This window comes from Mandrillus leucophaeus, unplaced genomic scaffold (genome assembly GCF_000951045.1).
Source record: "Mandrillus leucophaeus isolate KB7577 unplaced genomic scaffold, Mleu.le_1.0 Scaffold1009, whole genome shotgun sequence".
Taxonomy (NCBI): Eukaryota; Metazoa; Chordata; class Mammalia; order Primates; family Cercopithecidae; genus Mandrillus; species Mandrillus leucophaeus.
The window spans coordinates 171,847-186,671 of record NW_012098199.1 but is presented as its reverse complement, the minus strand read 5'-3'; the positions used below and the strand labels follow the sequence as shown (position 1 = coordinate 186,671).

Below are 14,825 nucleotides of genomic sequence, written 5' to 3'. Positions count from 1 at the left end.
GTTTCCTGACTTTTTAATGATTGCCATTCTAACTGGTGTGAGATGGTATCTCATTGTGGTTTTGATTTGCATTTCTCTGATGGCCAGTGATGATGTGCATTTTTTCATGTGTCTGTTGGCTGTATGAATGTCTTCTTTTGAAAAGACCAAATCTACGTCTGATTGGGGTGTATATTGTTTCTTAAATACTGAGTCAATAGTCCATGTAAATAGTTGATACTTTCCTTCAGTGCTGTCATTTAACAAATTATATATGCATGGGCCTGTGTCTTATACTGCCGTGTTAATCTATTTGCATATTCACAGTCCAGTATCGTTGTGTTAATAATTGTAGCTTTATCTGGTTAGAACTAATCCTCATTCTTTTTCTCTACTTCTTTAAAATGTATTGTTTTCCATATGAAGTTTAGAGTCACCTTTTATGTTTCCCAAAATCCCTTTTATTGTTTAAATTGGAATTCCACAAAACTTTGATAACATTTTGTAGAGAATGCCTATTCCTAATATATTGAGTCTTCTTATTATTGAACAGGGTATATATTTAATTTACTTAGCTATCACTTACATTTTCTCAAAAAGTCCTACATTTAGTTTTAATATTGACTGTTGGTTATGGTTTATTAATTGGTTGTTATAATAAATGACACCTTATACTAAAATACATTTGAATATTGCCTGTTTTTCCTTCCTTTTTAACAAATATGCTATAAATTAGTCTATTTTATTAAAAGTTTTGAAGAACTGCCTTTGTATTTTAAAATTTTTCCTCTAGAGATTTTGCTTACATTGCATTAATTTTTTCTCTCAGCTTAATTACTTATGTCTTTCTTTAGGTTTATTGTTTTTCTTTTTCCACTTTTTAAATTCATGCACTTCACTAATTGTTAAGCGTTTCTTTCTTTTTAAGTATTTAAATCAGTAGGTTTTTCTTTAAATATTAACAGCTGAAATTTCCCAAGATTTAATAAGTAAAATTCTTAAAAGTTAATTTTCTAAGGTTTTTTTGTTTGTTTGTTTAATTCTATTCAGTTTATCTTTGACTCATGAATGAATTTGATAATACGTTTTTCCATTTTTTTTCAGACAGGGTCTCAAAAATGTGAGTCCCAATCTTGGCTCTGTGCAACCTCCACCTCCCAGGTTCAAACGGTTCTCCTGCCTCAGTTTCCTGACTAGCTAGGACTACAGGTGCCTGCCATCATGCCCAACTTTTTGTATTTTGGGTAGAGACAGGGTTTCACCATGTTTGCCAGGCTGGTCTCAAACTCCTGACCTCAAGTAATCCACCTACCTCGGCTTCCCAAAGTGCTGGATTATAGAAGTGAGCCACCTTGTCCAGCCTATTTTTCAAACACAAGATTGTGTGTGTTGGGGGGGGGGTGTTACTTTTATTGATTGGGTTTTTGGTGTTTGTTTTATTTGTGCATGTGAACAAAAACAAATCACTACTGTTTTATAATACTTTCTACCTTATTTTTGTTATGTAGTGTCTCTCTTTAGTCTTGAATATCAACATTGGATACTACTTTTTTTTTGTTTGATAGAGTTAGACTTCTCAGATATTTTATGTTCGCAATTCCTAGTACACATTTTCTCCACTTTTGAAATTTTAAACATTTTTTTCTGTTGTTATGTTTTATATTCTAAACAAAAGATTATCTTTTAAAATCTAAACTGGTAATCTAGTATTTTAAATACACTTAGACTTCTGACATTTATTTTTATAACCAATATATTTGAACTTTTCTTCACCACCTTATTTTTTTCTTTATATCTTTTATATAAGCTTTCCTATGCTGTGTTTATATTTATATTTGTTTTCCTCAATTATTCTGATTTCACTGAATTTTATTAGTACTACATTCTCATTTTAATGGTATGAAAATTATAGATGCCATCTGTATTCTTATTTTCTTCATAAACTCAATAAAAATAAAAAGCTGAATTATTTCTGTAACATACCTTTTGATCATTTTACTAAAATTCATTAAGATTACATTAAAAATTAACATAATTGTTGCTTTTATGAGGAATACTATATGCAACTGTCTTACCAAAGGTATTCCAAACAAACCGAACTCCAGCATTCCAGTTATAGACCATTCCATTTGTTCCCATGAAGCAGTATTGTCTCCTAACCAATGTGCAGCATGTCTTCCAGATCCAGCAAATGTTGAGCGGGTAAGAATGAAGCCTCTCTTATTAGGGAAAACTTTTTGTACAGCTCTAAAAATAAAACCAAATTAATTAATAAAAATTATTTTAAAAAATAAAGTTGTCATTTAGATTATAAAATTTCATAATTCCAAGCCATGTGATATAGTTTGGCTGTGTCCCCACCCAAATCTCATCTTGAATTGTAACTTCCACAATTCCCACATGTTGTGAGAGAATCCTGATGGGAGGTGATTGCATTATGGGGGCAGGTCTTTCCTGCACTGTTCTTGTGATAGTTAATGAGTCCCATGAGATCTGATGGTTTTAAAGAAATGGGAACTTCCCTGCACAAACTCTCTCTTTGCCTGCTGCCATCCACATAAGATGTTACTTGCTCCTCCTTGTCTTCCGTCATAATTGTGAGGCCCCCCGACCATGCGGAACTGTAAGTCCAGTAAATCTTTTGTAAATTGCCCAGTCTCAGGTATGCCTTATCAGTGGCATGAAAATGGACTAATGCATTATGTCATAATATTTATAATAATTATGTCAAAATTACATATCAATTTTGTATGTCACTACTAACATTTACTTATTTAAATATATTCTGGTAAAATATAGTGAAAGGGAACTTTTAGAAATCACTAAATTTTGAATGACTCCAATCATCCTTTACCAAATTAAATAAACATGTGCATTTGGTATCCACTCAGCATTTGTTTTTGAAATATATGATTTAAACTAATTGAATTCCCTTATAAATAGAAAATATTACACCTGAACTTGAACCCAATACACTTTTTGTAGTGTGGTGACTCCAATTATATATTCATTTCTACATCTTCAAATATTAGCAGACAAGGTAGGGATAAAAAGTATTTAAGAGGGTTTTGTTTGTTTGTTTGTTTCTAGAAGTTAACCACTGTCCACAACTACAAGCATCACTCATGTTACACAACTATTATTTATAATGTTTTCATAATTGGAAGCAATTAGGAAATGGGTAACTATATTCTCAAGTGCTTTTCCATGTTATAATCTTTATTATATTGAAACACAGCCTATTTTTTCTTTCCTAGGATATATTAAGTTAAACACCGCTACATGTAATACTCTATTGAGTTTACAAAGTAAATTAACACCATGAAGACAGTGTTTAAGAGTTTGAGTATCAGTATGATTTAGGACCAGAAAAATATAAATTTGAAAAAACACTCAATCATAACTGTTTAATTATGAGAAAATCGTAAGTATATTGAAAACAGTATTGGGTTTATTGACTATAATATCACAGGACCATAAACGATGCTTGAAAATTAGCAGATAATGAACATATTATTGTTTTCTTCTTTTGTTTAATATCATATTTTATAAAAAATGTACTAGAATATTACTTAGAAGGATATTAATTAGAAAACTATGTTTTAATTAAAAACATTCTTTTTGAAAAATAGTTAAAGACCTGTTCCTGGGGCAATATTTTCCCAGGTCAGTTGTGAGATTCAAGCTTAAAACACAGTTATATTCAGAAATGGTAAAATTTTGAAGGATAAAAGGATAATTTAAATCTAGGAGTTAAAATAAAGGGTCTCAGTTAAATATATATATATATATATATATAAAATACATATAAATAGTCAATTTTTTTTTTTTTTTGAGACTGAGTCTAGCTCTGTCGCCCAGGCTGCAGTGTAGTGGCACGATTTCGGCTCGCTGCAACCTCCGCCTCCCGGGTTCAAACTATTCTTCTGCCTCAGTCTCCCAAGTAACTGGGATTACAGGAGCCCGCCACCTCTCCCAGGTAGATTTGTATTTTTAATAGAGATGAGGTTTCACCATGTTGGCCAGACTGTTCTCAAACTTCTGACTTCAGGTGCTCTGCCTGCCTCGGCCTCCCAATGTGCTGGGGTTACAGGCGTGAGCCCCCGCACCCAGCCTACCACGTCATTCTTAATAAATGAGTCCCAAATTCACGAATATTAGTAAGAGAACTGATATTATGAATGCCGTAACTTTTCAGCAGGCATAAAATGTTATTTTTCTTTTTCTTAACTTTACTATTTCCTATTAATACATTGATAAATTATCAAAAACTTTAAAAAAATATGAAAGAATTATTTGAATGCAATTTCACTTACTGCTCTGTAGCTATAGCCATGCTGTATCCATAGAGGCTATGAACATCATACTGTTTCCCCCAGTTCTGCACAGCATCCATGCAAATTGTTTTGGAATACATGAGTTTGTCAAGAATATCTTTGAGAAAATACATAAGAAACATTTCTTATATTTTTCCATTATAAACATTATAATGTATATTTTCCATCATAAATGTTATATCCCATTTCATTTGTGCTATGAAATTCCATATTTGGTCGAAAATGATGAAAAAGGACAATTCAGTTAAACCTAAACTACGTTCCAATTAGGTCCTCATCTTTCACTCTTGCTAAACTTGGATTAACTATTAGATTTATATTTACATTGGTAAACACTCTGTTTTCTAACTTCAATAACAAAATAGCCTTTAACAATATAGAAATATACCTACACCCAACTATATTGTACATCATATATTTATGGACCCATTTTAAAGCCTTATAATAGATTAGTCTATTTTAATACAATCTTAGGCAGAGAATATTTGGCTGAAGAAAAAATAAACAAGTTGATTTTATGGCTTTAAAACTATACCAAAAATTGTAATTTAGAAATATATGCTAGAAATTACCAGCAAAACAGAAAATTATTCTAAATTAAAACAGTAATTAGATAACCAAATAAATTTTACCAGGAGTAAAAGGTGGATAATTCAATTTGTTGGCATTGCATCCTTTTGTTGAACCTTGAATAAAGCTGGAAACTTCATTCATGTCCTGAATGGATACAAAATGAAGAACCGCAGATTTTACATAATTATAAATCCTATTAGCAGAAACTCTCTAGTTCTTTGAAAATGTTTTATATAAGATAACCATAATGCTCATTAATTCCTAGAAGATAAATATAAGCTAACAACCTAAAAATAAACAGAATGCCTGTATCAGATAAGTATCTTAGATGGGATAGAGAGATTTTAAACAATCAAAATGTAATTCATGTATCTAGTTTTGATTTTATATATATATATATGATATTACTTATAAGTATTAAGTCATTTCCAAATAGCTGTTAGTCTTCTCATTATGAGTCCATTATTATACACATTCTTTGCATATCCATTGATTCAATGTATTTTGTTTCATTTAACCTTTATCTAGTTTCTATGATGTGCTAAGCACATTGCTAGAGGCAAAATTTGCCTACCAACAGCTCCTATACACTCATAAAAGAATGAAAGTTTTAAAAAGGCAAATAGACTTTAGTGTTTTAATTAAAATAGTTATGGCCTCACAGAATCTCTGAAACACTCAGGGAAACCTAGGTCAGCACGATCACAAAGAACCAAGACCTAAACAGCTCTTGAAGAAATAGTGATGGGATATTATGTTCATGGATTTTCTAGCCATTTTAACACAGGCCCCAATCTTGTCCCACTACCTACTAGCTGTGTGACCATAAACCAGTTAAGTCTTTGCACTAAAAAAAATAAATTTTATAAAATCATATATTACCAAACATATACTCAAGAAATACGTGTTTTGTCTTTCTTCTCTGCAAACTGTGTCGAGGACTTCTATAAGCCTTGTTTTTCACATCTCTATAATAAATTGTCTCCTTTCATATAAAGGCATCACATTCAGTCACATCCTTGTCTCTCTGGTAATTTTACTTCACTCAGAAAAAGTAGATTTTCTTAATTACATTTCCTTTTCCCCATCTACATCATGCCCATATTTTAAGACTCGCTGCTTTTCACCTTTTTGAATCCTTCCCCTCTTATTTCAGCTTTCAATCCTCCCTTTAACCTTAACACTCCTATATTAACTTTGCAATCGTTAAACCTATCTTTTATACTGCTTTCTGAGACTCCCCAAATAGATAATATTTATCAACAGATTAGAAAAGATCTGAGACTGACGGTGTCACTTAAAGACACTAATAAAATAATTTTAAAAATGTAATGGTGAATCATTTGTATTATAGTTAGACATTTCTTTCATAAAATTATAACTACAACTAGACTGATTTAGTTCGCAAAAGCGTCCCTAAATATTGAGTTCTTCTGACCGAAGCCCACTCAATATGATTATTCAATTCTGTTATTCTCAAAATATTCTCATAAAAGTGTCTAGACTGTGGATATAAAAAGAAGCTAAGGAAATTTGATACATGGAATTGAAATGATAAATTAATGGTGCTCAAGGGACAAAACAATAGATTTGTTATCATGACAGATTTAAATGGTATATATTTCCACTTCCCAAATGTTTTCAGAGTAAGCAGAAATGAGAGAAATTAATATAGTTATTCCGAAGTACAAAATACCTAAAGCTACATTGAGTTATTTTTTTGAAATTGTCTGGAATGTTATATTCAATTTTGTTTCCTATGTCCAGTAGAAATTAATAATGGTATATACAGCAAATAAATGTAGGTAAACTACATTTTTCTTCATGATTCCATCAATAAAATTCAAGTTTTAAAAAACTGCTACTGAAATGTATAATTTGGGAATAGTGAGCTGCATTATTTTAAATTTTAAGAGTCCTTTTCTAAACAATTTTAACATCCGGGTATATCGTATAGTTGAGGAATTACAAGGGCAAAACACTCAACTATGATATTAATATCATTTCTATTTGAGCTACATATGTGTAAATTTGCCATAAATTTCACAAAATCTTTCATCACTGAAAGTAAGCATTATTATGTAATTTAAGAATGAACAAATATTTTTAGAAAAAAAATTAATTGGTTTTACTGAAAATAATTGACAAAAATATTTAAAAGTTTTATTTTACGACCATTTTTACATGATTGAATCAGAATGTGATTATTTTGCCAACTCACAATAAAAGGGAAAATAGTTTTTTGAACCAATAATATACATTTTTAGCCTGCTGAGTCAAAAAAATAACATTTTTCATAATTTTAACCATATTTTACATAAAACATGCCATTTAATATTTTAGTAACTTTCCTTAAATATGTCTAAAGTATGTCTATATAGCAAGACTGTATTAAATTAAACTTACTACACATATTTAAAAGAATTTATCTATTGTAGTGTATTTTTAAGTGGCATTTTGAAAATAATAAAAGCACTTTAATTCTCTAACATATCCAAATGATTTAAGTGAAACTATAGTTATTTAATATTAGATACCAGTGCATTAAATTAACATTTTTAATATTACAACAAGTAGATTTGGAACATTGTAGTCATGAGGCAAAAGCCTCACTAGACTGATAGTAATAAGCACATCTAAAGTTATGTAGGTGTCATTCAAATCATGTTAAGTCTATTAAAAACTATTTTTTGAGGCTGAGGCGTTACCTACCAGCCTGGCCAACATGGTAAAACCTTGTCTCTACTAAAAATACAAAAATCAGCCGGGCGTGGTGAAGTGCACCTGTAATCCCAGCTCCTCGGGAGGCTGAGGCAGGGTGAATCTTTTGAACCTAGGGGACGGACGTTGTAGTGAGCCAAGATAGTGCCACTGTACTACAGCCTGGGTGACAGAGCAAGACTGAGTCTCAAAAAAAAAAAAAAAAAAAAAAATTGTCAACTTTGTTTCTGAGAATGTACCTCAAGCTTCTTTAAAATTGCTTGAAAATTGTGATAGTATTCTGATGGCATTTTATACTCACATTTAAAGTAAATCTAGATAAATATAGCACTGTTTTTTTAAAAAAAATTGTAAAAGAATTTCATTTTTATAAGAATTACATGAAATGTAGAAAGAATATAACCAAATACGCTTCTAGCTATTTGGATATATAAAATTATTTGGACATATCTTCTTAATAAAATTTATGTTTCCAAATACTATGCATTAAATTATTCAGTTTTTTCATTGAATAATTTTTCTTATTAGATTTTTAAGAATAGAACCAAAATAAAACATGATATCAAAACATGCATATGTATTCAAAAAATGGAAATGATATTTTAATTTTTAAAATATTGACTAACACTTTTGTTTTGAAATCATAGCTTTGGTCTTAAGTATACTAAGTACAGTAGGCTTTTGTTTCTCAACTATTAGGGAATTATCTCTCATAAAAAAGAGAATTCAAATTTATTATATTTTATACACAAAAACAATATTTCAATGACAATTAAGCTCACATCATTTCCCAAAGTGATTTTAATATTTAAACTTAAAATTCACAAATATTAGCATGGAACTAAACTACAAATCTAGTAAATTATAAAACTATTTTTATACTTGACATAAATCTAAAACTTTATCAGTTGAATAACAACTTGTTTTAGCTGGATCAGAAACAATAATCCAAAGAAAGTGAAATAATTAGATAAACTGCTTAGCAGTGTGATATGGCAAGTATTTAACTAATAGCTAGAAGTAAAATATCCACTGTTTATCCATGATATGTATTAGTTAACTGAAGTTCATTGATCTTTGAAATTGCACTGCTTTTTATGTTGTGTTTTTTTGTTTGTGTGTTTAAGGCTTAGTTACAATGCTTCTGTATCAGTGTTGGAAATACTCTGCCTTTCTCAGATAACCTTCTCTCCCACACTTTGGAGGTCAATCAGGAATTTCAGTTTTCAATGAATGCAAGAAATGCAATATTCTGTCTTTCTATAACACAATCAGGCTCTGTCTCACTATTCCTACAGTATTATTTATACTTGCAACTTTGCTGTAATCAAAGTGGCTCCTAACTAGGAAAAAAAATAAAAGACTTAAGAAACTTTCAGTATCAGTTAAATAATACAAGAACTAGAACTTAAAATAAAGCTCAAGATAACAGTATTTTTTTTATTTCTACCAATTGCTGGTTATTAGTGGTGTGATATCAGTGATTTTATGTTAAATAACTGAAGCCTTTTCATCTTCTTTTTGTTACTGTCATCATAGGAGTTCTGAAAATTTTGCTAACCCTTTACCCAAATCCATATTGTCAGCAGAAAACATAATTTTTCCATCTTTGTAGTCCCAACAACATGTCTGATAGACATATGGTGCAAAATAAATATTTGCTAACTAAATGATTGATTGATTTAATAAATAAGGGAATAATTAGAATAACGACTGAATCAATAATGAGCACCTAAGGAAAATAGAGATAGTGTGAACCTAAAACACCAAAGAAAATATAGCCATCACTAGTGTGTCCATTATGTATTTTTTCAAAATTATACTCAGTTGTAATTTAGTTTCCATGCCTAGCACCAGGCCTTCAATAACTACAGATATACAGCTTCATTAAAGAAACTCTTAAACACTTGCATTTTTTTTTTTTTCTTTTTTGAGACAGAGTTTCACTCTTATTGCCCAGGGTGGAATGCAGTGGCACCATCTCGGATCACTGCAACCTCCAGCTCCCGAGTTCAAGCGATCCTTCTGCCTCAGTCTCCAGTGTAGCTGGGATTACAAGCATGTGCCCCCAAGCCCGATTAATTTTTGTATTTTTAGTAAAGACGGGGTTTCAGCATGTTGGTCAGGTTGGTCTCGAACTCCTGACCTCAAATGATCTGCCCACCTCAGCCTCCCAAAGTGCTGGGATTACATGCATGAGCCACCATGCATGACTGTATTTTTCTTTAATAAGTTTATGAGCAAACTAGGATTCTGTTTGTTGCTTTTTTTAAATACAGTAATACTTAACCTATTGCCAATTTTTATTTGTTCTGTTCCATAGCTTACTAAAGAGAAGTCTCTAAAGGACAGGGGCTTATTCAGATCATATTGCTGCTGTTGCTTGACTGTTAAAAACTTTAATAAATGTTTTGCTAATTGATAAGCAACAGGTTTATCACCAAATCTTATTAACTAATTTTTGGGTAAATTATTACACATAAAGGAACAAAACCTTGGATACAGAAGTAAAATGTATTCTATAAAGTGTATTGCTAAAAAAGAAAAACCTTAATTGGCATTTTTTTCTTACTTATGCACATGATGGGTATACCTATATATTCTAGGAAAAACATTATAGTAGCTTTAAATTTTATGTTGAATACATCAGAAAAAATATATTTTGCTGACTTAGTAATTTTTACAGATAAATAATTCTACAGTTATTGACCAAAATTGTTGGTTTAAAATAGCTACTTACAATCCAAAGTCCATCATATTGCACTTCTTGATGGAAAATACTGCATTCATTTGCCCACCAATCAATGCAGTTTGGATTAGTGAAATCAGGGTATACTGTTAATCCTGGCCATACCTAGAAGAATAGATCATTCACATATATACATAAAAAAAGAGAACAATAAATCAATGGAATTTCAAAGTAAAGAAGTTGAGAATAGTAAAAAATTAAAGTTATTCTACTTCTTTCGGTATATATGACTCATACATTATCTAAATTTACAAGAATATCATGACTATTTAAAACGCATTTAAAGAAGAGCAGTAAAAAGAAAGTGAAATATGAAGCATTTAGGAAGAAAAAATTATCAGAACATGGCATAAGGCTGCTATTTTAACTGTAAATTTGTTTTTGAGCATCCTTGTAGGATAGCTTAATAAATACATAATAAATATTCTATATAATATATTTTATATCCCATAAAATAAAGCACATTAGCTTATTTCCAAAGGCAAACATTAAGTGTCTTTATGTTTATTTTTTTATGAATAAACATGAATATGATACATACTGGGCACTATTTCAAGTACTCTCATAATTACTAACATATAATCTTCATTAGAATTTTTGAAAGCAGGTACTATTTTTATCACCACTTACAGATGAGGTAGGTACTATAATTAAAGTCATTTTGCAGATTACAGAAGTAATGCAGAGAAGTTAAGTAAGTTGTTCAAAGTCAAACCACTAATAACAGGTACAGCAGCAATTTAAGCCCAAACACTCTTACCTCTGAGTCCATGCTGTTAAACACTGTGTATTATGCTGCCTTTTTCTGATTTATGCTTCTTGAAATTATTTTATATTATTTTACTTATTACTTACAATAATAACATTAGGCAAGCAGAATTTAATTTCAGATAAATTGAGCTAAATTACATTGTTTTGTATCCAAATATTTCAAATTGGCTGTTCGATCTGTCCATAAGAAACAAAGCTGGTATTAACATGTATTCTGTGAAATATCAGTTAAGGGTAAGAAACTGCATGTTTTCTTTTTTTGCAGAAGGAGTTCATAATTATTTAAAAGACTTTCACCAGAAACTTTAAGTTGGATGAATGTGATAAGAATGAAGCTTACGGCAGAGAGACAGAAAAAGATGGCTGAAAAGAAGCCTGCAATGACCGTTCCCCTGCAGAAGCACCAAATTGAACAACTACTCCCACACACAACAAAGCACCTTTTTAAGAACCAAATTCACATGAGTGATCACAGTACCTGATTTTAGCATCGTATCAAGGGAAGACTCATTGAAGAGGGTAGGAAAGAGAGTCTTGGAATGCATGCACCACCCCTCTCACATTCCCCAACAGTGTCCATGGTGCATGGAGGGAGAATCTGTGCACATTGGGAAGTGACAGCAAAGCGATTGTGGTCTTTTGCATTGGAACTCAGTGTTGGCCTGCCACAGCGGAAAGTACGAAGGGGCAGAAATCAGCTGACACCCATAGATGGAGCATTTAGAACAGCCCTAGCCATAGACTATGAGTCTGCAAGAGTCATGGCATTATTGGGCTTTAGGTGCCTCCTAAAGCAGATATAGCTGCAGTTAACAAAGACTTAGATCACAAAACCCAAGTCCCTTAGAATACCTGGAAAGCCTATCAATAAGGATGGGCAAAAACAAGCCTACACTGTGAAGACTACAATAAATACCTAACTCTTCAATGCCCAGACAATGACAAACATCCACAAGCATAAAGACCATCCAGGAAAACATGAACTCAGAAAATGAACTAAATAAGGTACCAGAGACCAATCCTGGAGAGACAAAGATATGTCAACTTTCAGACAGAAAATTTAAAATGCTGTTTTGGGGAAATTCAGTGAAATCCAGGATAACATGGAGGAGTTCAGGGTTCTATCAGACAAATTTAATGAAAGGATTAAAATAATTTAAAAGAATCAAGCAGAAACTCGAGCTGAAAATTGCAATGGACATACTGAAGAATGCATCAGTCTTTTAGTAGTAGAATTGATCAAGCAGAAGGAAGAATTAGTGAGCTCGAAGACAAGCTATTTGAAAATACACAGAGGAAACAAAAGAGCAAAAGAATAAAGAAAAATGAAACATGGCTACAAGATGTAGAAAATAGTCTCAAAAGTGCAAATCTGAGTTATTGGCCCTAAAGAGGAAGTAGAGAGAGAGAGGTGGAAAGTATATTAAAAGCGAAAATGATAGGAAAATCCCAAACTTAGAGAAAGATATCAATATTGAAGTACAAGAAAGATACAGAACACTAAGAAGATTTAACCCAAAAGAGACTACCTCAAGACATTTAATAATTAAATTCCCAAAGGTCAAGGATAAAGAAAGAATGCAAAAAGCAGCAGGATAAAGGAGACAAATAACCTACAAAGGAGCTCCAATATATCTGGCAGCAGACTTTTCCGTGTAACTTTACAGGCCAGGAGAGAGAGTCGCATGACATATTTAAAATGCTGTACAAAAAAAATATATATTTTTTTAGCAAAGTATATATATTTCTAAAATATCCAATGAAAATATCCTTCAAACGTGGAAAAGAAATGTAGCCTTTCTCAAGCAAAAGCTGAGGGATTTCATCAACACAAGACAAATCCTATAAGATATGCTAAAGAGAATTCTTTTAGTCTGAAAGAAAAGAATGTTAAGGCCGGGCATAGTGGCTCATGCCTGTAATCCCAGCATTTTGGGAGGCCAAGGCGGGCGGATCACGAGGTCAGGAGATCCAGACCATCCTGGCTAACACAGTGAAACCCCATCTCTACTAAAATTCAAAAAAAAAAAAAAATTAGCCGGGCGTGGTGGCGGGCACCTGTAGTCCCAGCTACTCTGGAGGCTGAACCAGGAGAATGGAAAAACAAACAAACAAACAAACAAACAAACAAAACAGAAGTTAAGGACTAAAAAAAGAAATTATGATACAAAACTGACTGGGAATAGTAAGTACACAGAAAACACAGAATATTAAAACAATACATTTGTGGTATGTAAACTACTTGTATTTTGAATAAAAAGATTAAAAGTCATATTTATAAAAAATAGCTACAACCTTTCAAGACAGACTGTATAATAAAATATAAATGGAAACTGAAAGTTTAAAAAGCAGGAGGATGAAGTTAAAGTGTAGAGATTTTATTAGTTTTCTCTCTGCTTGTAAGTTTGTTTATGCAATCAGTGTTAAGTTGTCATCAGCTTAAAATAGTGAGTTGTAAGATACTATTTGCAAGCATCCTGGTAACTTCAAATCAAAATAACTACAACATATACACAGAAAATAGAAAGTAAGAAATTAAAACACACCACCTAATAAAATTGCCTTCACTAAAAGGAAGACAGAAGAAAGGAAAGAAGATAGAGACAACCAGAAAACATGTAAAAATAGCAGGAGTAAGCCTTTACTTATCAATGATAACAATGAATGTCAATGAACTAAATCTCCAATAAGAAGATATAGAACAGCTGAATGGATTAGAAAACAAGATCTAATGATCTATTGCTCACAATAAACACACTTCACCTATAAAGATGCACAGACTGAAAATAAAGAAATGAAAAGAGATATTCCATGCAAATGAAACCATAAAAGAGCATGAATAGCTATACTGATATCAGACAAAATAGATTTTCAGACAAAAAATATTAAGAGAAAAAGAGCATAATTATATAATAACAGGATCAATTCAGCAATGAATGTATATATATCACACATATAGCACACATATATATGTGCGTATATATATGCATCAAACACTGGAGCACCCAGATATATAAAACAAATAACTAAATAGATCAATAGAACTCAATGTAATAGGGCTGGAGACTTTGACACCCCGTGTTCAACATTGTACAGATCACCCAGACAGACAGAAAACTAACAAAGAAACATTGCTTTTAATCTTTATTATAAATTAAATGAACCTGATAGATTTTTACAGAATATTGTATCCAATGGCTACAGACATTCTTCTCTTAAGCACAGGAATTATTCTCAAGGGTAGACCATATGTCAGTTCAAAAACAAGACTTAAAATATTTTTTTTTAATTGAAATCATATCAAGTATTTTCTTCCACCACAATGGAATAAAATTAGAAATAAATAACAAGAATAACTTTGGAAGCTACATAAAAACATGAAAAATAAACAATATGCTCATTGAATAAACATTGGGTCAATGAATAAATTTAGGAAAAAATTTTACAAATGTCTTAAAACAGCTGATAATGGAAACACAACGTACTAAATATATGGGATAAAATGAAAGCAATGCTAAGGGGAAAAATTATAGCAGTAAGTACCTACATTAAAAAAGTTGAAAAACTTTAAATAAACAACCTAATCATGTGTCTTAAAGAACTAGAAAATCAAGAGCAAACCTAACCCAAAATTAGTAGAAGAAAAGAAAAAATAATGATTGGAGAAGAAATACATGAAATTGAAAAAAAAAAAA

At 31.3% G+C, this 14,825-nt stretch overlaps 1 protein-coding gene across 1 annotated transcript in view; it reads right to left on the bottom strand.

Moving 5' to 3' along the window:
* The window catches only part of SI (sucrase-isomaltase (alpha-glucosidase)), a 109,985-nt gene that overhangs the window by 74,814 nt on the left and 20,346 nt on the right, over positions 1-14,825 (bottom strand). Inside the window, exons 13-16 of the mRNA XM_011974244.1 lie at positions 10,351-10,464; positions 4,949-5,033; positions 4,296-4,413; positions 2,055-2,226 (exon numbers count right to left, since the gene is read on the bottom strand). Coding sequence (XP_011829634.1) covers positions 2,055-2,226; positions 4,296-4,413; positions 4,949-5,033; positions 10,351-10,464 — 489 coding nt within the window. The remainder of the gene's footprint in view (positions 1-2,054; positions 2,227-4,295; positions 4,414-4,948; positions 5,034-10,350; positions 10,465-14,825) is intronic.